This window comes from Adiantum capillus-veneris, chromosome 21 (genome assembly GCF_014529385.1).
Source record: "Adiantum capillus-veneris isolate H3 chromosome 21, ASM1452938v2, whole genome shotgun sequence".
Classification (NCBI taxonomy): Eukaryota; Viridiplantae; Streptophyta; class Polypodiopsida; order Polypodiales; family Pteridaceae; genus Adiantum; species Adiantum capillus-veneris.
Window position 1 is genome coordinate 115,148,314 of NC_140951.1, and position 27,005 is coordinate 115,175,318.

At 45.8% G+C, this 27,005-nt stretch overlaps 1 protein-coding gene across 2 annotated transcripts in view; it reads left to right on the plus strand.

Annotated features, from left to right (window-relative positions):
- Positions 1-787: 787 nt before the first annotated feature.
- LOC147431584 (protein STRICTOSIDINE SYNTHASE-LIKE 3-like) overlaps positions 788-27,005 on the plus strand; it is a 55,449-nt gene continuing 29,231 nt past the window's right edge. Inside the window, exons 1-2 of one of the 2 annotated variants that reach the window (XM_086494136.1) lie at positions 788-1,517; positions 2,949-3,233. In XM_086494136.1, coding sequence (XP_086350262.1) covers positions 1,153-1,517; positions 2,949-3,233 — 650 coding nt within the window. In that variant the 5' untranslated portion in view covers positions 788-1,152. The remainder of the gene's footprint in view (positions 1,518-2,948; positions 3,234-27,005) is intronic. The other variant, XM_086494135.1, reaches the window with a different exon arrangement.

Consider the following 27,005-nt stretch of genomic DNA (forward strand, 5'->3'; position numbering starts at 1 on the left):
ATGAGATAACCACTTTTCCATACTGGCTTGTATGTCTACTGGTGCACCAAGTGTCCTTTCTATTGGGGTAAGGACATGTCTTGAAAAGGGGCGTGTCCCGTAATTGGCCCCTTTACCCTAGTACTGAGGCCCCTATCACACTGGGACGCCCGCCTGAGTGTGATTTGCAGGTGTGGCCAGCCCATTGCTTCATGTAGCAAACATTTGCCTTTCCTCTCAAGCAATGAGAATAGCCCTTGTCTCCGACGCTTTCGCGCGTGCACTTTTGTAGATGGCCGCTTGTTTGGAAAGTTGGCCGGACATGCGAGGCCGCCCCAACAGCCAGCTTTCTCTTTTTGCAACGGCGAATGAGCGGACGCCAAATCAGCATGGCCATCCCTGGCCTATATCTCACGCGGGCATGGGAGGAGATGGGATCTACGGTGGGATGATTGAGGACCGTAGATCTCGAGCCTCCGTGGACAATGTAAATTCGGGTACCCGAGTTTACTTCGCCCCTCCTCCCCCCCCCCCCGCTCCACGGGATTGAACCCACAACCTTGGGTTTGAGGGCCATGTGGCCTATCCACCACGCCCGTGTACGTCACTGTGGAATGTACACGTTTCCATGGAGTTTTGACGTGCAAAAGTATCGGAGCTCACAAAAGTAAACTCGGGTACCCGAGTTTACAAAAATATCCGAGTTTACTTTTGCGACAAGATCTACGACGCGCGCCTAATGTCGGGGCCCAAAAGTGATGGGAGCTTTTGATCCCATCCCCCATGCCCGTGTTAGATATAGCTGAGGATGGCCATCCCTCCCCCGTCCCTGTGCTGAGGAGCGCAGTGGTGGCCACAACCGAAACGTGAGGGGGGACCCGGTGCTCCAGAGTAAGAGGGGGTCGGGGCCTTCTTGCGTCTGAGACTGGAGACTCGAGAGAAATGGAAGTGACCCGGAACCGATCACTCCGGATTCCGGAACTTCCTGCCTTATTACCAGAACGCTGTCGTCTCTCTCTCTCTCTCTCTCTCTCTCTCTCTCTCTCTCTGCGTGCTGTCGATTCCATCATGAGTGGGGTTTAATCCTGAGTAAAACAAAGCACGCAGCTTATTTTTGCTGTAGGTGATAAGTGCGAGCATGAAAGCGCCAAGGAAGAGAAGCAAGAGAAGAAGATGATCATACGGCGGTGCAGTTATAACTCCTTAGTTACAAAGCTATCCGTCCTCTTGTGTGCAAGTGCTTCTGTTTTCATTGCCCTCGACCCTCTGCAGCTTAGCATCATCAGCAGTGACCCCTCGTTTCATGCCAAGCACATACAGCAGCCCCCACTCTCCCGTCTACGCAGCTTCCCGCGTGACATGCAGAGCCAGCTTTCAGGCGCCCAGAAATGGAGCGTAAATGGGCTCATGGGGCCTGAGAGCCTCGCCCTCGACCCACATGGGGACGGACCTTATACTGGCATTGCTGATGGCCGTATCATGAAATGGCATGGTCCCGCTATCGGATGGCAAGAATTTGCTCACACTGGCCCAAACAGGTATATTTTGGCTTATTCTATGCATGTGCAAGAGAACGTTCTCTTGAACGGCATGCCCTCTTCAAGGAATTTGTTAATCAGTATAATTCGTTGTCAATGATGACTGGTGGTCACCGCCGCCCTTGGTGGATGTAATATGTGCAGTGCGTCTGAGGGGACAATGCAGCACAATCACAACAAGATTGGGCTCATGCATGAGGTAAACCTTGCAGAGAAAAAGTTGGTTCAAATGTGAACTAGCACATAGTGCAACAAGCTAAGCGCTAGAAGTGTTCTTAGCCTTAAGCAAGACGGGGCTTTATGCACAAGCATTGTATGAAAAGTTGCCCTTCCATTTCTTGTTCTATGGATCCAAAATCCAAGCTATCCAAAGATGATGATACTTCGTTGGTGGATGCTACGAAGTATAGGAAACTTATTGCAACCTATTTGGTTCTCCCTTGTTCTTAATGAACACTCAGTCTGATGTTTGCTATGACTTAATAATATTCACTATACATATTGTGATGTTTTTGCGAGATACAATGATTTTGATTGTGTTGGTCATGTTTACACACATAGATCCACTAGTGGTTACTGCTTTCTCTTTGGTAATTCTTTCATATTATGGAAATGTCAGAAGCAAAACACCATTCCTCTTCTTCCACTGAAGTTGAGTATCGGGCTTATCTCAACACTACTGAGCTGTATGGCTTGATTAGTAGATATTGGTGCATCTTGCCATCTCATCTTGATCTTCTACCGCTATATATTTGGACTTCCATAGTGCCATTGCTCTAGCACATAATCCTATTATTCATGGACGGACTAAACACATTGATGTCATTACAACTTTGCTCATGAATATATTGAGGATAGCTGAATTAGCTTGGAGTATTGTCCCACCATTGACAGTTTTGAAAACTAATGCACCAAGCCTATACCTCAACCTAAATTGATTATCTTCTTCAGCGATGTGGCTTTGAAGAGGAGGTGTTGGAAGCACGTCATCACTACTTGGTGACATCGGTTGTATGGTGAGATTGGCCTTGCATATGCTTTTTAGTCCATCTGGGTCCATTTTTATTGTGTTGGAACTCTTATTCAGTAGTTGACTCTTTTTTGGTCAAGTTGTTGCTTGTTTAGATGAGGCGGCATATTTATTAGCAGGACTCCCTCTCTAGCCCTAGATATGGTCCTTGTAGGCTTGTTGGATGCCCATTTTGCACACCTCTAGGTCACCTTTCTCTCTATAAAGGTGACCCCTGGCCTGATTGGCAATGCCTTGTCTTGAATATCAAGGGCTTATGGGTGAAAAAGAAAACTCACAAAAAATTAAGAGAAGCGAGAAATAACTTCTTAGTGACAATGCACATGTGTGGGTCTGTTGCTTTTGTAAATTGTAATTTGTCAAAATTGCTTTGTTATAGGCAGTATTATTTTGTGATACAGGTCAAAAGAGTTCTGTGATCAGCCTATTGGGAGGCCATTTCCACAATCTATTGAGAGGGAGAGAGTATGTGGGCGGCCCTTAGGGCTGCGCTTTCATAAAGCTACATGCGACCTCTATATTGCAGATGCTTGTCTGGGGCTTTTGCGCGTTGGACCTGAGGGAGGTCAAGCCCAGCTCCTTGTTAGCCATGTTGGAGGCCAGCCTTTAACCTTCACTAATGATGTTGATGTTGCATCTGATGGCTCTATTTATTTCACCGACTCCAGCGCCAAGTATCAAAGAAGGTCTCTCTCTCTCTCTCACACACACACACACACACACACACACACACACACACACCTAAAAGGAGTTGTATTTTGTGTACGTATTGATTTCTATGGATGCTCGTGCAAGCTGATCACCTAGAACTAGAAGTACTACAGGCTATAAGAAAATCCAGTGTGTTAATACATGACTCTTTGGATATATTTTTAAAGCCTCTTGCGATTGTCCCTACATCGTCACAAATCCTCTTTTTTCTTCAGTGCTAAGTTTGGAGCTTGATTGCCCTGCGCTTTTTCCTTAAAGAGCTCTCTCTCTCTCTCTCTCTCACACACACACACACACACACACACACACACACATTTTTTTGTTGTAAATCGATTGATTAATTTACTAGTGGGAAACCTCAAAGCGAGGAAAACCCACTAAAAAGATCATATACAAGGGGAAGAGCACAGGACTCCTCAATTGTAGAACGTAACTAAAAACATTCATACGAAAGCTGATGCATCTCTGAGGTGATATCACCAACTTCCAAAGCAAAAATCGTAACGATTGCCGAAGAGAAAGCCTGAAGAGAGGAAATGGATCCGCATGAGTACGATGGAACATGTAAGCATTACGCTGACTCCACATGGTCTAGAAAGCCCAGTATCTGACCCACATGAAGAAGACCGCAAAATGCTGTAACGTCGGTGAGAAAATGCCAAATGCTCAGAACCTTTTGTGAAAGACAACTCCAGAAAAACGGAGCCGCATACACGCCGATACATGGCGAAGGAAGTCTCTAGTAATGCAGCAATCCCACAACAAGTGACAAATATCCTCTTCTGCAGTCGAGCAACGAACGCAAGAAGAAGGACGAATATGACGCGCTCGAAGAAAAGTGCCAACGGGAATCACTCCAAGCAAACAGCGCCAAAGAAATAGACGCTCCTTCAAAGGCAAATGGCTTTTCCACAAGGCAGAGAGGAGCCTCCTCCACCAGAGGTCAGATTTGTGCATGCGCCAAATGGCATTACAATGATCATCAAGCCATGGTCGTGGTAGAAGAATAGCATAAATTCGAGCTGCAGAAATATCTCGAAAAGGCGTCTCCCGAAAGGCCCAATCAAACATGCGATCGCCATCAGGCAAAGGCGAAACAGGCAAAAAGTCGAGCAACATGCTTTGAAGCTCTCTCCACAACTGACGGTAATGCAAGCCTGACCCAAAATGACGAGTAGCAAAGGAAAACTCAAAAGTCGACCACATCCTCAACCACACGAATGCCACGACCAGAGAGAAAGTAAGCCTGACGAGGTGAGCGGTCGACCAAAGTAAGAGAGAATGCCCGGCTCCAATGGAGACTTTCCAATCGGATCGAATCACCTTCCTGCCGAGGATTCCATGATAAATGCATCGTAACCTCTTTCCAAGCAGATACTAAAGAGGAAGCAAGTGGACATCCAGGAATGCGTCCTTCTATCTTGCCAAAAACCACCTCCCAGAGAGAGGGTTGCCAATGGCCAAAAGCAGAAGTAACAACATGCTGACTGAGGAATGCAAACATCAAAGTCCAAGGCTGAATTTGTTGCACAAGAGTGGGCAACAACATAGCTTTCCAGGCGAACACATGCCTGCGCAAATCCAAGATATTGAGTCCACCAAAATGTTTAGGAGTACAAAGCTTCTCCATTGACATCAAGCGTAAGCCTTTTTTCGTAGCATGAGTCCGCCACAAATGGGACATAATGTCCGACATAAGAGAATCAAGACATCGCCGAGGCCAATGCATCAATGGCAAAAAGAACTGAACATACGCCAACAGGATACTTTGAACAATTCGCATACGAACATGCAAAGGCCAAGTGGAAAGCTTCCAGTAATGCAATTTGACATTCAAGCGTTGCATGACCCAATCGACTTTCTGAGAGTGAGTAACATTCCAGCCAATCGGATAGCCCAAATGCCTAGTGATCACATTTGAAGACACAATCTCACCTGGCCACAAGAGACTATGCCAATCACAAGAACGGAGAGGCAAAAGCTTCGATTTACAAAAGTTGACTTTAAGCCCAGCCGCAATGCCAAACAGTTCCAAGGCTTCCATAATCACCTTGACATGCTTGCTGAGTACGAGGCATAAATAACGAATCATCAGCGTAAGCCTGGCCCACGAATGTACGACCCGAAGGTAACCGCAGACCATGCAGACTCTGAATAGAGGTCAAGTGATCAAGATAAGTCAGCAATGGGTGAGTAGCAACAACATACAACAGAGCACTAAGGGGGCAGCCCTGTCGGATCGAACAACCAAGAGGCCAAGATTCAGTTAATTCACCTTCCAAAATCCCTGAAGACGTGCTACATGCATACAAAAAATAAACCACATTGGCGAATTTAGGACCAAACCCTAAACACGTCATGGTGGCAACAATGAAGTCCCACTGTACAGTGTCAAAGGCCTTTTCAATGTCAACTTGCATAACCAACACATCTTGTTGAGTGTATGTCACGAGGACGTGGCAGTTATTAACCATGTCACAGAGATGTGGCAACTGCTAACCTTGGTTGTTGGTTTCTTTCCAATGGGGTTTATTTTATTTGTTTTGAGACCCTCCTTTTGAAGTAGCAAACGGTCGGACATTGTATGGCCAATGTGAACGGTAGATTCACCCGCAGACGGGAAGTGGTCGGCACTGGAATTCGTATGGTAAGAGGATGTCTAGGCTCAGAGCAAGATCATATAGGTCCCCTCGTCGCACTTAGCAAGTTGGTGGATACTAGGAAGTGAACTCAATTAAGGCGTAAAGTCAAGGTGGGACTACCAACAAAAAGTATCCGACAGTTGGGCCACATTGCACTTTTGGATGCGGTCCCAATGAGGATAGATGGTCAGAAGACCAGTGGGAGCCCAACGGGAGCATCTCCTAAAATTTAGGGAACTGCTATTTTGGGCCGTGAAATGTGTTCGCGTCATTACCTCCGGTATTGACTAGGGGAACATTTTATAACTCTGTCGCAAAGTCAACTGATGCGTCGGTTGGGATATTTTTAAGCGGCGAACCCGAAACGGGAAAATGCTTGAAAATGCGCCAAGTGTCACATTTTGGTGAACTTTCCTCTTGCAGAAAAATGGGCGCTGATTTTTATGCTGGGAGAGGCCTCATTTGCAACCTGTCACAGGTTAAGAGCTATGGAGTACTTTCTTTCCCTCTCATGTACAGTGTGGTGCTAGGAGTGATGCCCTGCACACTACTGTAACTAAGTCAGACTTTGTAAATAATTAATTTATTTACGAGAAAAGAATTATCTAATTAGTTGTGTGCACACCAGAATAGACCTAGCAGTTCTAAGGCCTCAGGTGAGCCTAAATGCGGGCTAGAACACCTCAGAGGGACCTTAGCAGAAATTACCCTGAAGCCCTAGTGATTGGGAAATCGGGTCTTCAGAAAGGGGTAAGCAGTAGTCTCAGATTTTAGGCTCAGAAAAATACGCGCGTCAGTACAAGCACATGAATGAGATGGGGTCCTTAGAACAGTGACCCAAAGGCTAATAAAGCTAATAAAGCCTTAGGGTAAATTTCGTGAAATTAAATTTAACGGTCCGTGTCCGGGCGGGCGGTCGGACAAGTGTGAACAAGTAAAGGCGGTGCAGTGCCGGTGCGGCATTGCGCCGACAGACCTTTGGTGTTCTCATAAAAGAATCATTGGTAGCAGTTGTTAGTTAGTTGCACATTTTTAATTAATGAGCTAGAAGTTTTTAAAGTCAAAAGTTGAATGGTTTTTAAGTTTTTAAAGTAAGTGTGCCAAGTGGCACACTTACCAATGCAAACTAACTCTCTCTCACTCTCACTCTCACCCTCTCTCTCTTCCTAGCGCCCCCTCTCCCTGATGGCTATTTAGGAGCCCCCCCTCCCCCATTTTCAGGGCTGGCAGTGCACCTACCCCCCCTAATGTGAGCGTGCTCTACGCGGTGGAGCCCTCCATTGAAGCTTGAGAGCAGCCCCTTGCGACATATGTGGTAGCTTTGTGCTCCCATTGTCAAGAACAAGGGATCTCACAGTCATAGACACCTTCTGGTGAAGTTTCATCGCGATAAGCTGCCGTAGACGCTCTCTTAGCAAAGTGCGGCTGCTGTAATTCTCTGTTTTCAGCCCCTAATCACCTCGATTAGGGCTGTTTTCAGCAGATCAGCCATAGAAATCCTCTTCTCTCTCCTTATCCTAAGTCTACATCAAGTTTGGCGCGATTCCATCGCGAAGAAGACCTCTGTTTCGGCGTAGGGGTGCGCACAGGTAAGAATTTCAGGTTATGTGCAGAAAATTACAGCAAGCATGTGCGTGTGCAATTTTGCTTGTTTCTCTTTTGTGTTCTATGCATGAAGGAATGAGCATGAAGGCAACACATAACGGAAGATGGACTCTCCTCTGTGAGAGCTTCCGATGAGCTGTTTCGGAAGATAGACTCTCTTTTCGAGAGCTTCCAACCAGTCTCGCAGAAGAGGGGAAATCCCCTAAGCAGTAAGAAAGTGGAAACACTTTCTCAGTCAGTAGTCAGAACAGAATAGAAGAAAGAATAGAGGACGGGCGTATGCCCCGTTCCTGTGCTTGTAAAGATTCTCTCTTAGTAATAAAGATATTCTCTTTATGGGGGGGGACCAGCCCATCTTCTGGTCCCCAATGAAGTGTCAAGTTTTCTCGCTCCCTCTAATTCTCTTGAATATTTGAAGTGCAATTAAACGTCAGTTTACGCTTCCGTATTTTTGTGACAGTGGTATCAGAGCAAGGTCCTCTCTCTCTTCCTGAAGGGATTGACGACTCTTGGCAGACTGCAGAAATGGGAGGACGCGAGATAGAGTTATCTCTCCTTCAACAGCAGGTGGAAGAGTTGCAGAAAGCTCTCTCCCATCCAGAAGTCCAAAAGATTCTCCATACTCTTGAAAAAGGGAAGGAGAAAATGCCAATGGGGTCGGGAGAAATCCCGCAGAACCCAAAGGCGCCACAACCAAGAAAAGATCCTTTGATTGGAACTTCCCGCATGCACGAGAGGCAGAAGAAATCTCTAGAACGTCATGTGCGGTTTAATCCAAAAGTTCAAGAGCAGGATCCCCCTGATTCCCCTCAGTTCTCTTTCATGAAGGATCTGGAAGACATAGTTTCTCCGGAAGACATGTTTCTCGACGATCCGTCGCAGCAAGAAGTACATTCAAGGGAAAGGACTCCTGTCCCCAAGGAGTCTAAGCATCGAAAGAAGGAGCACCATAAGAAGAAGCACCACAGGCTGAAAACATTCAAGTCGGGAGATAAAGATGTGAAATTCGACACCTACAATGGACGGCGTGATAATGACAAAGCTTTGGCTTTCATCCGCCAATTTGAAGTTGCATTTGCTGAAGGGAATTTTAAAGAAAGATCCAAGCTTCGCCATGTTAGTTTGTACCTGAAAGGCACCGCCAGCAATTGGTGGTTAACCCTTATCCTGGAAGAGCGCAAACCCCAAGATTGGACCGCTTTCAAGAAGGAGTTCTACGCACAGTTCCTTCCTCCAGACTATGAGGAAGAGGTAAAGAAAGAATGGGATCGACTTTCACAGTCAGAGAACGAAACTGTTCGACGCTATGTGGATAGGTTTTGGGACGTTCTCTTGAAAGTCACTCCATTCAAGAAGATTGACGATTCGGAGAAGATGTGCAAGTTTGAAGCAGGTTTGCATGAAGCCTTGCAAAAGGCTATGAAGCTTTACCCTCGAGGTAACTTGCAGATACTTATGGAATCAGCCCGCATAGATGATGGAATACATGACAAGGGTACTCCAAGGAAGATGGAGCAAAGCACTTACCATGCCAAGCAGAAGGTTCTCCATGAGCAACCTACCTCTTCTACTTCTTCTCAAAAGAAGAAAAGAACCGCCTCCGAAGCAGAAGCAAAGCCAAATCAGCCCAAGAAAGGGAGATATCTCTCTCCTGCTGAGTTGCGAATCTACATTAGTGAAGGAAGATGCTTCAAGTGTGGACAAGTTGGTCATATGAAGGGTGACTATCCAACCAAACCTCCACAACCACCCTCTTCCAATGCAGTCCCAGATGTACAGGGAAATACAACCAAGGATGGAAAAGAAAGAGCTCTTCTCAAAGCATGGGATAGTATCAACAACCAACGGGCTCTTATTTTGTTTGACCCTGGTAGTACAGACAACTTCATCTCTACCAAGCTAGCTGACGACCTGAACTTGCAGCCCAATCGTTTTGGAGTCTCTATTCAAGCGCAATCTGCTTTCAAAGGGCAGAACTCAAACTCTACCCCAATCATAGGGAAGTTGAATCTAAAGGTCGACGACTACAAGGATCAAGAGTCTTTCTTACTAGCTTCACTTGAAGGATGCGATGTTATCTTGGGAATGCCTTGGCACTACAAGATGCATCCCATTCCTGACTATGTTCAGAAAACCTTATCTTTTGCTCATAAAGGAAAGGAGTATCTTGTACTTGCAGATGCAGGTGATTGGCGTATTCCTATCGCCAACCACATTGCCATCAAGAAAGAAATGAAAAAGTGTGTTTCAGCGTACTTGATTTTTGCAAGAGAGAGAGATGTGTCTGTTTCACAACTTTCTTCCTCTTTAGAGCAAAAAAGACTTAAGTTAATAGAAAGATATAAAGATTGTTTTGCAGATGAACTTCCAAATGAACTCCCACCTTCGCGACCTGAGGATCATACCATTGATTTGATCCCAGGAAGTTCTCCTCCAAATCAGCCCCCTTATCGAGTTAGTCTAATGCAGCAAGAGGAAATTCTCAAGCAGGTTAACGAACTTTTGGAGAAGGGCTTAATAAGGCCTAGTACTTCTCCATATTGTTCACCTGCCTTGCTAGTACAGAAAAAGGATGGCACATTCCGCATGTGCATAGACTATAGATCTCTAAACAAGATCACAATCAAGAATCGATTTCCAATCCCTCGGATTGACGACATTCTTGATAAGTTACAAGGAGCCAGAGTCTTTAGTCGTATAGACTTGAAGAGCGGTTATCATCAAATCCGCATAGCTCCTCAGGATGTGCATAAGACTTCATTTAGAACAACCTTCGGGTTGTATGAATTCTTAGTGATGCCTTTTGGACTCACTAATGCACCAGCTACATTCAACAGAATGATGGATAGAATCTTCCATTCATATAGAAGTTTTACAGGCGTTTTCTTTGATGACGTCTTAATCTTCTCAGAGACGGAAGACGAACACTATAAGCATCTCGCATTAGTGTTTGAAGAATTACGCAAACACAAATTATTTGTGAATGCTAAGAAGAGTGAGTTCTTTCTAAAAGAAATCCACTATTTGGGCCATATAGTATCTCACAACCAGGTGAGAATGGACCCTGATAAGATTCAAGCAGTTGTAGAATGGCCTACGCCAACTACAGTACATGATGTACGAAGTTTCCTTGGCCTCTGTTCTTATTATCGGCGTTTCATTCGAGCTTTTGCTGCGATAGCAGGTCCCCTCCATGACTTGACAAAGAAGCGGATTCCATTCCATTGGGGCTCTGGACAAAAACAAGCTTTCGAAAAGCTTAAGTATCTACTCAGTCACGGACCTGTTCTCACCGTCCTTGATCTTCGCAAACCTTTCGAGGTATACTGCGATGCATCTGGAGATTGTGTAGGAGCAGTTCTGAACCAAGAGGGTCACGCGATAGCCTATGAAAGTCGGCGCCTTAAAGATGCAGAGTTGCATGCCTCCATATACGAAAAAGAGCTAATGGCAGTAATTCATGCTCTTTCCATTTGGAAACACTATCTATTAGGAGCTGATTTTATTATCAAGACAGATCATCAAAGTCTTCTCTACTTTCTCACACAGAGAAAGTTATCAGAAAAGCAGATGAGATGGGCCAACTTTCTTTCAATGTTTCATTTTCAGATTTTACACACTTCTGGAACAAAGAATGCAGTTGCAGATGCTCTCTCCAGGCGTCCAAAGATCAATGCACTCACAACAATTTATCATAAGGAACTAGAATCTCTCAGCGAGATGTATCCTCAAGATCCAGACTTCGCCACAATTTGGGCAGATCTTCAAGCTGGTCACTCAAAGCCACCTTATTCTATGAGGGATAATACACTCTATCGTCAACAAGCAATATGCATAGCTCAGCCCTTACGACAAAAGGTGATGGATGAAGCACATAATTCTCCTTATGCCGGGCATCGGGGAATTGCTTCCACCACTAGTACCCTCGAAAGGTATTTCTTTTGGCCAACACTCCGTGCGGACATTGAAAAACATGTACGTGAGTGTTTAGTATGCCAAAAAGTGAAATATGACAGACATAAAGTTTATGGCAAGCTTCAGCCGCTCCCTGTGCCTAACACGCCATGGGAAAGTATTGCTATGGATTTTATTACGGATCTTCCTAGATCCAAGAATGGAAATGATGCAATCTGGACTATAGTAGACAGGTTCAGTAAGCAAGCACATTTCCTTCCAGTAAAGAAGACAATCAAAGCTGATCACATGGCTAGAATATTTCTAGCTCAGATTTTTAAACACCATGGATTGCCAAAGACTACTGTGAGCGACAGAGATCCCCGCATGACTAGTCTATTTTGGCAGGCATTGTTTGAAAACTTGGGAACTAAGCTTGGATTTTCATCAGCTTATCATCCTCAAACAGATGGTCAAAGCGAAATCGCTAATGCCACTGTTTTAGATCTCCTCAAGTGCTATGTTTCGGAACGACAATCCGAATGGGAACAGTACTTACTGATAGTTGAGTTTGCGTATAATAATACCATACATTCCTCAACTGGTAAAGCTCCCTTTGAAATTATTTATGGGAAGCCACTCTTACTTCCTATTATGGTGACCAAAGAAAACATCTTCGCCGCAGATGAATTTGTGCGCAATATTGATATTGCCCATCAACAAGTAAAGCAAGCGATTCTTCGAACTCAAGAGCAACAGAAGAGAAAAGCAGACAAGCACAGAAGGAATCTCAATCTTGAAAAAGGACAATATGTCCTGCTTCGGTTTGAGAAAGCTAGATTGAAAAAGCGGGTCGGCAAAGGGAAAGTTGTCAAACTTTCCCATAGATTTTACGGCCCTTTCAAAATTACAGATAAAGTCAATGATGTGACTTTCAGATTGGATTTGCCTTCTAACTGGCGAATCCATAATGCTTTTCATGTCAGTCTCCTCCGACCCTATGTTGGACCTCCTCCAGTGGCGCCAGTACAAGAAGATCCTCTAGAAGTCGAAGAGACTGAGGAAATCCTTCAACCTGAACAGATAATACACCACTCGGAGAGACAACTCAAGTCGGGGAGTCTATATCGAAAGTATTTAGTCAAGTTCAAGAATTACACTCCTTTAGATGCAAAGTGGATGACTGAGTCCGATCTCAAGGACTACCCTGACATCTTGCACAGTTATGTTGACGCTCTAAAGTTGAGGTCAACTGTTTAGAACCAAGAGGGATGTAACTAAGTCAGACTTTGTAAATAATTAATTTATTTACGAGAAAAGAATTATCTAATTAGTTGTGTGCACACCAGAATAGACCTAGCAGTTCTAAGGCCTCAGGTGAGCCTAAATGCGGGCTAGAACACCTCAGAGGGACCTTAGTAGAAATTACCCTGAAGCCCTAGTGATTGGGAAATCGGGTCTTCAGAAAGGGGTAAGCAGTAGTCTCAGATTTTAGGCTCAGAAAAATACGCGCGTCAGTACAAGCACATGAATGAGATGGGGTCCTTAGAACAGTGACCCAAAGGCTAATAAAGCTAATAAAGCCTTAGGGTAAATTTCGTGAAATTAAATTTAACGGTCCGTGCCCGGGCGGGCGGCCGGACAAGTGTGAACAGGTAAAGGCGGTGCAGTGCCGGTGCGGCATTGCGCCGACAGACCTTTGGTGTTCTCATAAAAGAATCATTGGTAGCAGTTGTTAGTTAGTTGCACATTTTTAATTAATGAGCTAGAAGTTTTTAAAGTCAAAAGTTGAATGGTTTTTAAGTTTTTAAAGTAAGTGTGCCAAGTGGCACACTTACCAATGCAAACTAACTCTCTCTCACTCTCACTCTCACCCTCTCTCTCTTCCTAGCGCCCCCTCTCCCTGATGGCTATTTAGGAGCCCCCCCTCCCCCATTTTCAGGGCTGGCAGTGCACCTACCCCCCCTAATGTGAGCGTTCTCTACGCGGTGGAGCCCTCCATTGAAGCTTGAGAGCAGCCCCTTGCGACATATGTGGTAGCCTTGTGCTCCCATTGTCAAGAACAAGGGATCTCACAGTCATAGACACCTTCTGGTGAAGTTTCATCGCGATAAGCTGCCGTAGACGCTCTCTTAGCAAAGTGCGGCTGCTGTAATTCTCTGTTTTCAGCCCCTAATCACCTCGATTAGGGCTGTTTTCAGCAGATCAGCCATAGAAATCCTCTTCTCTCTCCTTATCCTAAGTCTACATCAAGTTTGGCGCGATTCCATCGCGAAGAAGACCTTTGTTTCGGCGTAGGGGTGCGCACAGGTAAGAATTTCAGGTTATGTGCAGAAAATTACAGCAAGCATGTGCGTGTGCAATTTTGCTTGTTTCTCTTTTGTGTTCTATGCATGAAGGAATGAGCATGAAGGCAACACATAACGGAAGATGGACTCTCCTCTGTGAGAGCTTCCGATGAGCTGTTTCGGAAGATAGACTCTCTTTTCGAGAGCTTCCAACCAATCTCGCAGAAGAGGGGAAATCCCCTAAGCAGTAAGAAAGTGGAAACACTTTCTCAGTCAGTAGTCAGAACAGAATAGAAGAAAGAATAGAGGACGGGCGTATGCCCCGTTCCTGTGCTTGTAAAGATTCTCCCTTAGTAATAAAGATATTCTCTTTATGGGGGGGGACCAGCCCATCTTCTGGTCCCCAATGAAGTGTCAAGTTTTCTTGCTCCCTCTAATTCTCTTGAATATTTGAAGTGCAATTAAACGTCAGTTTACGCTTCCGTATTTTTGTGACACTACACACTGCTCTCTCTCTCCCCTACGTGCAGTTATGTGATGCCCCACAAGAGGGCTACTCATTTGACTGATGTACAGTTGTGTGGGTTCATGCTTTTGTGCTGAGGCAAGAGCCTCCTTGAGCAGGAACAGGGGTAGCTAACTGCTACTCCAAAGCAGGCACTGGTGAGGGTCATAACCTCACCGTACAGGTGCAAAATCAGCGTTGTGTATGCGCTGTAAATTTACTGTTTTTCAGCCATACGGACGCGAGGACCCTTGGGAATCGTGCCCCCCTGGCAGAGGACAGTTAGGGGACTGTTTGGGGCTGAAAGCAGGGCAAAAACCAGTAAATACAGCGTGCTGAATTTACTGTTTTTGGACAGGAATTAGAGGGTATACGACAGTGCAAGCGAGTTCCAGCAGGGGAATTGGTTTCGCGCAAGTTTTGGGGCTGTTATGCTGCCGAAATTTGGCCAAATCGAATGGTATCTAGGTGGATACACGTGAAGGATTCCCAGGACCTTACCTTGTAATTTACCCTCCTAAAGAATAAAGAAATACCGAAAGGGGCGCCAATTCTGGGGCCTACAGGTTGTCGGCGTCTGCTCGGAGCATTCTAGCTTCCGAGCCGTGTGTGTATTCAAGTGTTAACTCCCGTCGCAGGTTCTCTTTGCAAAGTGCTCTGTGTGTGTGTATAAAGTAAAGAATTTCGGGTGAAAGCCAACACCTACCGCCCTACGGGCCGGTTTCAGTGTACTTAGCATACTCCATGCCAATCAAAACATTAGCTAGATTATCCATAATCTGGCGACGTGGAATGAAACCATATTGAGCCTGATGGAGTCCTGCAAAAAGATGGTCCTTAATGCGGTGCACGAGCATCTTAGCCAATATCTTATAAACCACCGGCATCAGAGTAATTGGACGCCAATGAGAGAATCGCTCACAAAGTGCTTGCTTATTCAGCAATTTAAGTAAACCTTCTTTCCAAGATAACGGCAAATCTTGTTTCTCCCATGCCGCATTAATCATGTAAAGCAGAGGATGTTCAAGATCCTCCCAGAAGGAGAGGAAAAATTCCACAGTAAGCCCATCCCAGTCGGGAGACCGCCAACGGCCCAAAGCAAGCAACACACTAAGCAATTCTGAAGCAGTGAAGGGGTCCTCAAGATCACATGCATCTTGCGGGGATATAATCGGAGTAACAAAGGAAAGCATCAGTTGACGTGCATGGCAGCCAAAGATGTCTGAGAAGGAGCAGCAAACACCTGTCGATAATGCAAAACCATGGCATCCGCAAGTTCTTGCTTTGAAGAAGTCCAAACACTCGAGGAAAGCATAACGCGCTTGATTGCACATGAGACTCTAGAATGATGTAAATGCTTAAAAAATTGCTTTGAAGCACAGCCTTTGTCCATGAAAGCCTGTTGACGAGCACGCGTCTGCCTTTTAGCTAGCTTTCGCTTGTCATTACGCTGAATACACACAGAGGCTTCACATAGCTCCGACAACTCAGAATGAGATAGAGGCCGCAATTCAGCCAACTCTTGCAGTCGTTGACAAGCATGCTTCGCATCTTTGACTTCCCCTCGAGTGCATTGCATGTAATGCTTGCCATAGTCGCAAATAACACTTTGCACCCTCATCACAAAGCGATACCAAGCGGCATCAAGATCCAGATGCATATGAACCAGCAGAGGACGAATAACCTTAGAGATCATTCTCCGAAAAACCTCATGTGTGAGATAAGCATTATTGACAAGTAGCAAACGTTTCCTGGGAAGAGTCTGATCACAACGAGTGTGGCCAAAACTCACATCCAACAAAACAGGGTGATGATCCGATAACTGCAAGGTGTAATGAATGTGAACCTCACATACAAATTCCTCATATTGTTGCAAATTAAGCAAATACCATCTGTCCAACTGCGCTTGATAAGAAGAATGGGCAACATGCTGAAAAGTAAAACCAGATGCATTGGGATGCAAATGCCGCCATATATCAGTCATCTGAGTAACGGCAAAGAGATTATCCCATGCTTGCCTTTCCGCAAACAACATATGTGAATTGCTAGTAGTACTATCATCCATGTCAAGGGTATTATTAAAATCACCGCAAAGGAATGCACTCGAGGTCCATGAGCGAGAAGAGATGTCTCGCCATAGAGCAGCCCTTTGTCCAGATGATGTATACGCATAAACACCTCCAAATTCATACACCTGACCGTTCAACAAGCATTGAATCACCATCCAACGGTTGTTCGGATCATTATACAAGAGAACTAGCTGAAGCTCATGCCGAACCAACATCAATAAACCTGAGTAATCATGCAAACCAGCATATGCAATCCAGTAACCTGCAAAATAAGAGCACTGACCAACAAAGTCATGCTGGTTGTGTTCTTGCAAAACCACTATATCTGCCTTACATGTATGTACATAGTGCTAGGTCAGTCGCCATTTGTCCAGGTTACATAACCCACGCACATTATATGAAATGCATTTAATGCGACTGTGCATTAAAACCCATATTTACAAAGGCAGGAAACGGAAGGATCAAGTCGAGATGCCCATATGGACATCTCCATCCACCACATCCATGCGAGTACCCATCCGCTGAGTCAAAGCAGGAAACTTGTCCATAGAGACTACCTGAGAAGTGGAAGCCTCGCCCAAAAGTACATCCTTATAAGAGTGCATCGCTTTTTCCCAAGTGTCAATCAACGTGCGATTGTCATTGCAGGGAAGCTGCTTAAATGATACATTCTTATTGGCGTTAACCAGAGGAACATAATTACGAGATGAAGGTGGAGTACAAATTTTTACCGTCTTTTTAGGTATCGCCCACGAGCCAACATCAATGGACGCAACATTTTTTCCTTTCCCTGTATTTACATTCCCAACATCCGCAGACGGTGAATTTTTGTTTTTCCCTTTATCTGCATTAGAAGCCACCTTCATTGTAGGGATTCCAGTCGATTTAGCTTCACCAACAGATTTGCCTATAGGGGCAGGGGCAGAGGAAGGAACAACCGAAAGAGGGGGCTGCAAAACAGGTTCAGGACATTCAAATTGCATGTGACCGAATTTACCGCATCTACAACAAGAGTTAGCAAATTTGCCCCATTTAAGTTTAAAAGGGCGCTTGCCCACCCAAGGATCCCGTAAATCCACCATAATTCCATCCGGGGTTTGCTTATCCGTATCCCAGAGAATGCAAAACCTGTTAGTGTTCGCGTCCAATTTCGGCGGGCAAATGACCTTGCCAAGTTGAGCAGCCAACAAAGGAAGGAAATGCCTCCACGTACGTGGGAAATCAACAATTTCCACCCACACAGGACATTTATGACGAATAAGACTTTGATAGTCCTTCGTAAGTGCCCAAGGCAAAACATGAGTCATCTGCGTGCCAAAAAAGAGAGGAGACATCTCCAGCAAGAGGTTTCTGGCCTCAGTATTTGCCAACAATACCTCATAGAAACCCCGAGCACCAAAATAAACGCCTCGGACAGCCTGGCGTTTGAGTAGGAAATCAACTCGCTGTCCGACATCTTGCGCAACAGGCATTTTGCCAGGGAAAAGCAATATGACCGCATTCATGGCATATTGCGCAACTGGATCCATCAGGTCCTTTACTGGAATTTGCACCTCAAGGGCAGGTGCCTGACCATTCCAGGCTTTTTGGGCCTCTTCGAAGTCTTCATATAGACAAGTTTTGATTTCAGAAGCGCTCTCCGAAACACTCTCCATGGCTCTACGACGCTTGAAGACACACGGGAACTCTGATTGCATCAACCGGACCACAAACGAGAACTCAAGTAAATACTATTTTTCCTTTTTTTTTTGTGGTAATTTGACGCTTTATCTATTTACGAAAACCTCAGAGATATGTACATCTCTCACAGAAATCATACATGTGCTAAAAAAACTTTGCCTGTAATACTGTAATTTAAACTTTGTCAGTAATACTGTAATTTGTGCGTAAATGCAAACTGTCTAACTCTGTTTCTGCAGCAGTTCGATCCAAATTCTGACAGCAACGAGGTAGTCTAAATCTGCAGGCCTGAATTATGTAGCAAAATTGTCTGCGCCTACTGGCTGTGCTCAGTAAACAGAAGCATGCACAGCACCTTTCAATGCGTGGTGCAGCCTTGATACTCAACAGGCGTTGTCTGCAACACCCACAGTCACACGCTGTCACACCCACAGTGACCCGACACGCAGAGGCCCTCACAGGCTGGGCAGAGAGGCGCGCGAGCAGGCTGTCGTGAAGGCACAGACACAAGCACACCCACGCAGTCCCACACAACTGCTAACGCTGGTGCAGAGGGCTGGAGCAGCGCGCAGAATTTCGCGCCAAGAGTGCAGAATTTCCCTCGCGCAGAATTTCGCTGGCCCTCTCTCTCTCACACACACACACACACACACACACACACACACACACACACACACACACACACACACACACGTGCGCACACCTCTCCGCTCGCCTCAGCACTATATGGCACGGCCCAAATTTACAATAATGCATCTGACGGCCTGAATGACCCCCATCGTCGATCCCATTTGAAAACACCCGTGCCAAATAGTGCGGAGGCTCCGCTTCTTTGATTTGGCAAACCATCTTAAATCCTTTAACTTTTCTTATGCCTGTTCTCTTCTCTCTCTCTCTCTCTCTCTATGCAGCTAAAAGGAGCCTTATACTTCATAGAGACCTTTGGGATGCTTAACGAAGCCTATCTCCCAGAGGAAGTACAAAGTGGAGGAGTACAGTGTTTACTTAGCTATACAACAAGGTGGCACTTAGGATGAGTGCAATATGAACCACTGTGGAGGTACATCGTGCCATGTAATGTGTTGAGTACAGTGTTTACTTAGCTATACAACAAGGTGGCACTTAGGATGAGTGCAATATGAACCACTGCTATACAACAAGGTGGCACTTAGGATGAGTGCAATATGAACCATTGTGGAGGTACATCGTGCCATGTAATGTGTCCTCAATCCATATCGAAAAATGCTGCTGAACGTGCCATAGTAGAAGAAAGAAGTGTCTTCTCCGCTCCTCTGTTGTGGAGTAGTCTGCTGATGTAGCCAATTGGCTACGAAGCGTATGCTGAGAACGTACAGACTGGAAGAGTACAATGTATGCACTAGCTATACAACAAGGTGGTACATAGGACAAGTGCAATATGAACGACCATGGAGGTGTCCATGTATTGTGTCCTGGATCCATGTTGAAAAATATGGATGAATGCGCCCATAGTTGAAGAAAGGAATGCCTTTGTTGCTCCGCTACCTTAGACCCCATGGTAGTTTGCTGCTCGTCTCTTTTTTTGCGATTGCTTCTCGGTCTTCATTAGTTTGCTAACTCATCACTCTACAGCTTCGTCAAATTCATCCTTTGAGTACACTTTTTGTCTAGATGTTGCTGGTGTATGTTTCTTCTTTAGAGTCGACTTTAGAGGGGTGTGGATGGCGGTACGCTATCGAGTGTGCACCTTGTTAAGGGGATCCTTGGAGTACCGTATCATCTATTGAGCACAATTGTCGACCTGCTTTTGACTGTGTATCTCCATTCTTTCAAAGAGTGAGGATGGGAGCGGTTGTGAAGAACACTTACTATGTGTGTGTATTCATATTTAAACTTGGATGAAAACTGAACTCTGAACAGAACTTGATAACAAGAGACTCAGAGACTGAATGTGTTTGATTGATTCAAATGTGTTACAAGGGCGTTCTTATATAGAATCTGAAGAGACACGATGAAGAGACATGACCATAGGTCAAAGACATGACTCTAGGCCAATAGTCGTGTCCCTTTGCTGTAGAGTCGTGACCATTCGGCGTCGAGGTGTAGCCATTCGCTGAAGAGGCATGGCTATTTGCCGAATAGGTGTGACTCTTGGGCGAAGAGGTACATCCTTTCGAGAACAGAGGTCTCTGATCTGGTACATCTTCGTATCTGCAAGAGAACCAAGCGGGGAAGGTGATACAAACATCAAGAATACGTCACAATCATGACATTCCCTCCCATTTAAAATAAAACCCTGTGTATTAAATTATAGACATTCGTTTATCAAAGAACTCTTGTAGAAGCTGTGGGTATTGTTGCATCGCTTCATCTGTTTGCCATGTAGAATTTGATTCATCAAGATCCATCCACTTGACTAGGAATTCTGTAGTAATCTTCCGTCTTATCTCCTTCTGACGAACATCAAGAATAAGTTCTGGAACTAGAATCAAGTGTTCATCTTCTATTTCTGGAACATAGGATGAGACATATGGAATAATTGAATTTTCTGATATATTTCTTAAGCCAAGAAATATGAAATGTTGGATGAATCTTTCTCCATGCTGGTGGAAGTTCAAGTCTGTAACTGACTGTAGAATACTTCTTCAAAATCTTGAAAGGACCATAATATTTGGGCCGTAACTTAGGAAAGACAGACTTCACTGTCTTATATCGATGCGAAGCAACATATAGTAACACGAGTCTCCTTCTTGAAACTCTGCATGGAGACGATTTTTATTTGCTTGCTTTTGATAAGTCTGTCGAACATGTGTCAACTTGTCCTTGATCTGAATAAGAATATCTTGCATCTCATTTACCAACTGATATGCCAAAGCAACCTTATGTTGTATCACAAAGTTTGTAGGCATCAATGGTGTATGTCCGAAAGCTGCTTGGAAGGGAGTCATGCCAATTGCTGAGTGAAAGGAGTTATTGTAAGCAAACTCCACCAATGGCAAATATTCTTCCCAAGAATTAAGGCAAGTCTGTATATAATCTTGTAACATTTCCTCCAATATTTGATTCAAGTTTGCCCATCAGTCTGTGGATGATAAGTTGAACTGAATAAAAGATTCATTCCCAATGATTTGAATAAGGAGGTTCAAAAATGTCCTGCAAACTTTGGATCTCGATTTGAAATGATTGATTTTGGCAATCCATGGATTCGAAATATATGTTGCACAAATAATGAAGCAATATCTGGAGCTGCAGTAGTAATTCGGCAAGGTATAGAATGTGCCATTTTGGGAAATCGATCCAGTATCACCAATATTTGATTATTGCCTTTTGAAGATTTAGACAACGTTGTAATGAAGTCCATGCCGATGCTTTCCCAATGTTCATTTGGAATTGGTAAAGGTTGTAACAATCCTTGTGGTAATTGTCGTGACGCCTTCATAGTTTGGCAAGACTGACAAGCTTTGATAAAGTTCACCACGTTTTGCTTCATTTGAGGCCCAATAATAAACAACTGTCAACAGTTTGTACGTTTTGTTGATGCCCGAATGAGTAGCATAAGATGTTCTTGAATAATCATCTTTCAAAAACGCAAATTATGTGGTACGCAAATTCTGTCCTTATAATACAACAGATTATCTTCTATTGCATATGTTGCAACCAAGTTCATTTCTGCATGTGTAGGAGTGCTTGTTCATAGCACTCGAAAAACTTCAGCAAAATCTCAATCAGTCAAGTATTCATCCTTAAAACAATCAGGAATATCGAATGTAATTGTAGATATCGCCATATTCGTAGCTGGAGGCATTCGACTAAGTGCATCTGCTACCGAATTTTGAAGTCCTGGCACATATTCAATGACCATGTGGAAATTTGTCAAAAATTCCACCCAACGTCCTTGTCGAGGATTCATAAGTAGTTGTGTAAAAATATAATGCAATGATTGATGATCCGTCTTGACAATAGAGTCAGCTCTCAAAAGATAATGTTTCCATGTACGATATGCATGGACAATTGCTAGAAACTCTTTGTCATAGACTGGATAACGGATCTATATAACAGTAACTTTTTTTTTTCCGAGAAAAAGATCCTTCTATTAGTTAATGAAAACTGCCCATAGGGCTACATCCACCTCTGCAAGAGAGGGCTACAACAAGCATGCTGGGGAGACTCTCCCAATGAAAAAACAACATATATACAATGAGGCTAAATCAAGAGATGGGAGGAGGGAAGAGCCACATAGATGGACAGTAGTGCCATCTGAGCACCCCTTGGACTATGGTGTAGAAAGGCCCAGGGCGTTAGAGTCGAAGGAAAGCCTCGTGGCGCTCCCGCATGCGGTCGGAGCTACCCTGTAGTCCCTCAAGCTCTCCTCTGAGAGTATGGATCGGCTCTAGCCAAAAGTCACGAACAGTCTCTGTTGGTGGCACAGGGCGAGCCTCAGAGATGCGGAAACAGCGGGCCTGCCAGATGAACCAAAGTGTTAGGCCACTAATGAGCTCCCAACACTCCTCTCTCTCACTGCACCACTCCTGTGGAGTAAGCTCTGTAGCAGGCTGGAGTGTAGGTCGCCCCCCTTGCATCACTATCATCCTGTTGGTGGAAGATAGCTCAAACTGAAGTGCCAAGCCCGTGAGGGTGGACCAAGCCGCTGCCCCCCAAGCGTATTGTTGAGCCGTGGAGAGGGCAGGCATCAGCCGAAGAACTCGTAGCCACACCTGCTGGGCCGAGGGACAGTCCCAAAGACAATGACGTTGACTCTCCACCAACTGGTCACAGGTTGCACATGCGGCCGAGAGACCACTATGCACAAGTCAACTCCCTACTGCTGTGGCTCTGTGTGCAACCAGCCACTAAAACAAAGTGACGCGCCTCGGCTGTCTGGAGTCCCACAGCCTCTGCCAAAAGGATGCCAAGAACTCGAATGTGAGGCCCTCCTCCTGCCAATGACGTGCTGTAGCGGGGCGGGCCTCTCTCTGTGCTGCAAGTATATGACGTCCAAGCCGAATAGTGTACTGAAAGAAGGGGACTCCTGGGCGGTCTGCAGAAGAGAAGGGGTCCCTCCATAGCCACTCACCAGGATCCCACTGTACTCGTGCCAGTGGACAACACTCCCAAGCCCATAGCCTCCTGTGTCCAGTCTCAAGAGCTGCTGGGTCAGGGTCTATGACACAAGTCCTCCCAGAGATGCCCACAACTCGGATCCTCTGGAAACAGCACTATGCTACCTGCAGGGCCTCTACTGCAACTCGTTTTAATCGTCCCCCACCCTGAAGCTCGAAGAATAGGGCTGGGACAGTCTCTGAGCAGGCCCTGACTGAAATGAGAACCTCCAGTCGTGTGAAGGCTCCCATCCACCGGGGTTCTACTGGCTCAAGAGGCGTGAGCCACTCAGCTGGAACTGACTCTGAGATGTCCTGACACATGCTCTGCACCCCTCTCATGCCCTATAGCTGGAAACCCTGCACCTCCTCTAACAAACCCGTAAACTCTAGCCAGTCACCTAGAGAGCGCGCTGGACCTGCTGCCATGGGACCCCAAGAAACATGAGGCCGACTCCCAACCAAGTGGCCTCTCTGAGTGCTAACCATGGGGTTCCAGACAAGGGGCTGTCGTAGGCGCTCCTCCGTGCACGTCGGTTGACTCTGCTCTAGGCCATGCCGTAAGAGCTCCCAAGATCGAAGCAAACTCACAGCGAAGCGGTCCTCCAGTCTCCTGCTCAAACCAACTCGGCGCAACTCTGTAAAGATCCATCTGGTCGAAGGTTGCCAAGGGCCTCCTGACTGAGGCACCCTGGCACGAAGCCTCTGCAGCAAGAACTCCTTCCAGGGCTCCTCGCCTGGAAGAAGTCCTCTGACGACGAACTTCCCAAGAAGGGCTCTGCTCTGCTGTGCTGGATCAATGATCCCAAGCCCTCCCTGAGAACAAGGAAGTGTGATGACCGACCAAGCCACCTTGGCTCGGGCAATCTGAGTGTCACGACCTGACCAAAGGAAGTTCCTGATCAGCCTTTCTACCTTGCTGATACAAGAACTCGAGAAGAAGTGATGTACCACATAGTCGCCAACAACACCTGGTTGGCAATTACTACTCTACCAGCTAGCGAAAGTCGTGCTGAGCTCCAATGTAACAGCTTTCTCCTGATGGACAGGAGAAGAGCAATCTGCTGCTCGGGGGACAAGTCCAAACCAACCTGACAACCCAGGTACCGAACTGCAGTCCCTGGGGGAATCCACCTGAAACCCTCTCCTGGCATCCAATCTGGCACAGGAGCACTGCCAACCGAGAAAGCCACTGTCTTTCTCCAGTTGATTAGTGCGCACGATGCACAGCAGAAGGTCTCCAAAGCCTGCTCACATCTGTGTAGATTGGCCTCCTGGCCCTCTAAGTACAAGGCTGAGTCGTCGGCAAACTTAGCGTCCAGAAGCTCATCTCCCCGTATAGGGAGTGCTAAGCCCCTCAGACCAACCTGCTGTGACACCAAAAATCTGCTCATCGCCTCCGCATAAAACAGAAAGAGAAAGGGGGCAAGAGGACAACCCTGTCTGAACGATCGTGTGAGCATGAAGCGCTCACCTCTACCTCCTGCCAAAAGCACCTGACTGTGAGCCTGTCTGTGCAAAGCTGACACCCCTCTGATCCAAGCATCTGAGAAGCCCATCCTGCGTAGAGTGCCCTCTAGAAAGTCCTAGTCAACTCTGTCGTATGCCTTCTCAAAATCGAGAAGAAGAATCACAAGGTCCTCCCCACAGAGCCGTGCTAGGGCAGAAGCCTCCCAGAAAGTGAAGATGTTGTCAAGGATACTGCGTTCCTTGATAGCTGATGGCGTGGTAGGCTGTACGGATTTCCGTGATTTACGCTGGCAGCTTTTTGGCTTTGCTTTTGGACCAGAAGCTTTTGAGTTTTAAAGACTTTTTACTGTAACTGCTTTTTAGGCCAAGGGCCTTTAAATATGAGGCTAGGGCTCATTCTCTGGCATGCTTCCTGGAGAAGGTGCAGAGTCTCGGGTACCGGCTTGTACTGTGTTGATGCAATATAAAGAAATACCGAAAGGGGCGCCAAGGTTTGGGGCCAATACTCTCTGGGGTGGAATTCCGCCACTCCGTGTCGCGTGTTGTCTCTCCCTCTTTGAGTTCAGTTGTTATTGAAGTGCTAAACGTTTGTTCAGTCTATTTTTTTCTATTGGCACGTGGTGCCCGCCTTGTGACAGCTGTTGTAGGAAGAGCTGTTCCCCGAACACTCACTGTGGTGAAAACATTACCGGTGCTGATGGATTGAGGTTTAGTTTCGGAGTCCTTTCCAAAGGTTCAATGACGAGGGAAGTGGATACACGCTACATGCAAATGCGAATGCAGAAGAAGTTAGGGATCCTGTCTCCAACTCCTTCCATATCCGCATACAAGGCTAGGAGATCTTGGTACTCAAGATCTGGGTGGTCGTGTATCCGATGTCGATCTTCCTTCAAAGAGATGACAATGAAGATGGGATCTACTAAGTCCATGGTCGGGACTCAAAGATTCTTCAGGAAAAAAAAATTGGGCGAGGTTCCTTGGGTTCTTGGTTTTGCTTGGGTTCTTTGGGTTCTGTTCTTCTTGGGTTCTAAGGACTTTGCTCGGATCTAGTACTCCGCACACAAACACAAGGGACACTTTACTTCACTTGAAAGAACTGAACTGAACTGAAAGAAAGTGAGAGATAAGAGAGAGAAAAGAGACGACACAGGGATGTCGGGTCCCAACCCTCAAGGGCCCTCTTGCTCTGTTGCCAGAGCAAGTACTTTCTTTATGCTTGCACAAATGCTACTACAATGGTTGGATGCTAGATGCTGATGCTAATGGGTACTGTTGCTACTAATTGTGGGTACTGGTACTGACATATTGAAGGGTACTGAGGTACTGAGGGGACTATGTCGAAGACGATGGGTACTGCGGGTTCTATGTCGAAGACGAGGTCTATGTCGAAGACGAGATACTTAGGGTCTTTGTCGACGACGATGAAGTCGACGATGAAACTGTGTCGAGGACGGTGAAGTCGACGACGGTTCTACGTCGAAGACGGTGAAGTTGATGACGGGTAGTGCTGGTCTATGTCGACGACGAGGACGATGGTGATTGTGACGATGGCGACGACGATGCCGACGTCAAGTTCGAGACTGCGACGATGGCGACGAAGGTGTCGTCGTCAAGATAGGGATTTGCGATGACAATGACGATGACGAAGGTGTCGTCGTCAGGATAGGGACTGCGATGACGATGACGATGTCGGAGACGACGATGGTGTCGACGACGACGGCATCAAGGCTGAAAACTGAAAACGCTAGATGCTCTGCTATGGTTCTGCTACTGTGGCGGTACTGCGGGGCTGATCTGCAACAGCCGAGTCGTGCAAGGGCTGAGAATGCAAAACGTTGGCTGATCTGGGCTGGAATTGCAAAACGCTGGCTGTCTTGGCTGAAAACCGAAAACGCTGGGCTGATCTGTTGCTAGTTGGTTAATGCGGCGAGGAACTGCAACGGGGAGTTGCAGTCCGACGAAGCTAAGGGCTGAAAACTGAAAACGCTGGTGGCTGAGGGCTGAAAACGTTGAACTATTGATATTGAAAACGCTGGGTTGAACTGCAGAGAAAACGCTGGGGATCATGAGGGTGCTTGTACCGAGTGCCCAATGGTTTCTTTTATAGATCTTTAGCAATATGCCCTACCTACTTTTCCAACAAAAGTCACTTATTAATAAATAAGTGAAAAATGTGTACTTTGGCAAAAAGGGTTCTATGCTCTGGAAAATGCTCATGCTGAAATGACTGTATTGTGTAAGAGAGGGTATGCAACTATGACTGGCTTGGACATGCGCGTCCTGCTAGAGGCTCACAAAAGTGCCAGGCTCAATCCTAAGCTAAGACTCATGCTAGACTGTGGCAAAAGCGTGTCCACGTGGCGCAAGTGAAGTGCGCACATGGCAATAGAAATTTGCTAAACCCAAGAATGAGCGAATATCAGATATTGTTGTTGGAAGAGCCCACTCCACAATGACTTTGATTTTTTGAGGGTCAACCGCTATTCCATCAGCTGATATAACATGACCACCTTGAA